Raw genomic sequence first — 2707 nt, forward strand, 5'->3', positions numbered from 1 at the left:
GAGAAACCCTGCCGGTTACCAGAGCGTCCCTATCCCTGAGAGAAACCCTGCCGGTTACCAGAGCGTCCCTATCCCTGAGAGAAACCCTAGCGGTTACCAGAGCGTCCCTATCCCTTAGAGAAACCCTACCGGTTACCAGAGCGTCCCTATCCCTGAGAGAAACCCTACCGGTTACCAGAGCGTCCCTATCCCTGAGAGAAACCCTACCGGTTACCAGAGCGTCCCTATCGCTGAGAGAAACACTACCGGTTACCAGAGCGTCCCTATCCCTGACAGAAACCCTACCGGTTACCAGGGCGTCCCTAAGCATCCCTATCCCTGACACAAACCCTACCGGTTACCAAAGCCTCCCTATCTCTGACAAAAAGGACATTTAAATTTTAATGCACATCTTAGTCCTCAGCCAACCTGTTAGCAGCTCCAAAGTGAAGAACATCAAAATGTCCTCATTTTGGGACAAACTTTCCTCACCTTTAAATGGGATAAATGGTCCTCACTCTGATGCTAGGATGGGAGCACACACACTGGTACAGAGGAGATTCTCCACCAGCCTTTAACTAGCTTCTTCTTCTGCCCTAGCTTGCTAAGTTCTCTGAGGACACTCTAAGCAGCTACACAGAAGCAGTTTCCTCGCAGGTATAACCCTTCTCTGTCCCGCTAACACGTCTCACACCTGCTTCAATCCCAGCTCCACCTCAGCCTGCCTTGATCTTCTCTGTTCTGCTGCTCCCCCTTGTGGCCTTCAGCCCCATATCTCTGCTGAATCTTTAGCACAAGCTTCCATCATTTGATTTTGTTATTGAACCCATCAAAGGCATGGGACATCCTCTGCATCTCACTCACTCTTTTTCCTTGTTTTTTTGCACGGCAGCTGGTATTTCCAACATGACTCAGTTTGGGTTCCATCATGTGTGGAGACCTCTTGGTGTCCATGTTGGACAGGCGCTGCTCTCTCACTTTAAGCATGCCTTCATTTTTCTCAGCTTCTGCCCTGAGTGCTGTCCTCTGCTGTCTCATTCTCTGGTTTGTTCATCTTTGCTTCACATAAATCTGTCTCAGAGACATAACCCTGAGAATGGTTTCCTCCAGATTGTCTGTCCAGTGTGTTCATTCTTTGGGGTCTTACTTAATATGCCTCAATCAGACGATATGTCATTAGCTGTTCTCTCTACATCCTTTGAGCCGGCGGTAGCTCAGGATGGAGGAGTTCCTCCTGTAAGCAGCAGGTTTCCAGGTTAGTCCTGGATCTATCCTCCTCGGTTGTTGATCTTCTTCATTGTTCAGGTCTAGAACAGTCTTCTGTCTGCAGGCTGGGGAGCTTTAGATGCCTCCTGCCTCGTATTTTTAATTTTTTTTTCTGCCTCGTTGCTTTTACTGGATTAGATCCTAGCTGCACTGATGATGCTGACGAATGAGGCGGTGGATGAAATAACATAAAGCTGATCTGTAAAGTCTAATGGCTTCTGTTCATTTTTCTCTGAAAACTCTTGAGATCCGGTGCTTGTGGTTTGTTCAGTTCTTCTATAAAGGTTCTTCTGCTGTTCCTGCCTCAGTCGCTTCTCATTTAAGAGCCTTCCTCCTGTTTAATGGCTGCTGACTGAAGACGTATCTGGCTAAACCGCCAGTGTGGTTTAGTATGCTGAATTTTCCCTTTCTATTGGATTCTCACTGCTTGGCACCAGTATTGGTGCCGGTACCCTTCAGTTCAGTGCTGCTGTCCTTATAAAGCTGGTGAAGGTGTCTTGTTGTTTTGCAAGGTCATTCTTGTCCTGTGTGTGACCTGCAGGAGATGCTGCGCTGCGTCTGGAGGCACATGGTTCGAGTCATGAAGGGAGAATCGGAGACGCTGTGCTACACATCCAGCCTCCTGCACACTCTGGGCTCTGTCACTGTGAGTCGGACCTGATTTCCTAGCATTGTCTTTAATAACCAAGTTTTCATTTTTGCAGGTATCCTGTGTTTAATGTTTTAATTCACCTCAGAAAGCATGAGCCTCAAAGTGATTTTTCTCTGTGGTGTCTGAGACGCTCTGTTACAGACAGGGGCCATATTTATGAAGCAGCTGACAGACCCCGAACACTGACCCAGGATCGGCCCGGGACGCTGACCCAGGACCGGGACGCTGGCCCTGGGAGTTTTCTATTGTTGTATGCTTGTAGCTACAGTGGAGAGGAAAAACTCCCCCTTTTGAACAAGAAGAAACCTCCAGGAGTGTGAGCGGCCATAGTAAATGGCCTGTACTTTTTTACACCTTTTTTCAAGTCAGGAGACTTGACTTGACCAAAGTGCTTTATACTTCATTCTAGGGCTGCAACAACGAATCAATAAAATCGATAAAAATCGACTTTTAAAAGCGTTGGCAACGAATTTCATCATCGATTAGTTGTGTCGCGCGATTAATGCGTCATCCGCCGCCGCCGTCATCACTGCCACTTGACTGAAACGAGGGAAGAAAAAAAATTACGGCAGAGCGAGCCAGCGCTGCAGGTGCGCAGTGTTGCCAACTCAGCGACTTTGTCGCTATATTTAGCGACTTTTCAGACCCCTCCAGCGACTATTTAAAAAAAAAAAAGCGAATAGTGACAGATCTGGCAACTTTTTACGGTGTCACTGGCGGCCTTTGGAGACTCTTACGTGAACGCATGTATCGTTCCTACTCTGCCGTGAGGCGCCTCCCCCATCTCAACCCCGCTCTCCCACAGGAGTC

The 2707-nt window shown here is 48.1% G+C and overlaps 1 protein-coding gene across 1 annotated transcript in view; it reads left to right on the forward strand.

Annotated features, from left to right (window-relative positions):
* Positions 1 to 2707, forward strand: part of tmem94 (transmembrane protein 94) — a 26095-nt gene that overhangs the window by 9757 nt on the left and 13631 nt on the right. The window contains exons 10-12 of the mRNA XM_015379297.1: positions 119 to 298; positions 580 to 636; positions 1787 to 1891. Coding sequence (XP_015234783.1) covers positions 119 to 298; positions 580 to 636; positions 1787 to 1891 — 342 coding nt within the window. The remainder of the gene's footprint in view (positions 1 to 118; positions 299 to 579; positions 637 to 1786; positions 1892 to 2707) is intronic.

The sequence above is a fragment of the Cyprinodon variegatus genome, unplaced genomic scaffold (genome assembly GCF_000732505.1).
Source record: "Cyprinodon variegatus isolate N-32 unplaced genomic scaffold, C_variegatus-1.0 Scaffold189, whole genome shotgun sequence".
Classification (NCBI taxonomy): domain Eukaryota; kingdom Metazoa; phylum Chordata; class Actinopteri; order Cyprinodontiformes; family Cyprinodontidae; genus Cyprinodon; species Cyprinodon variegatus.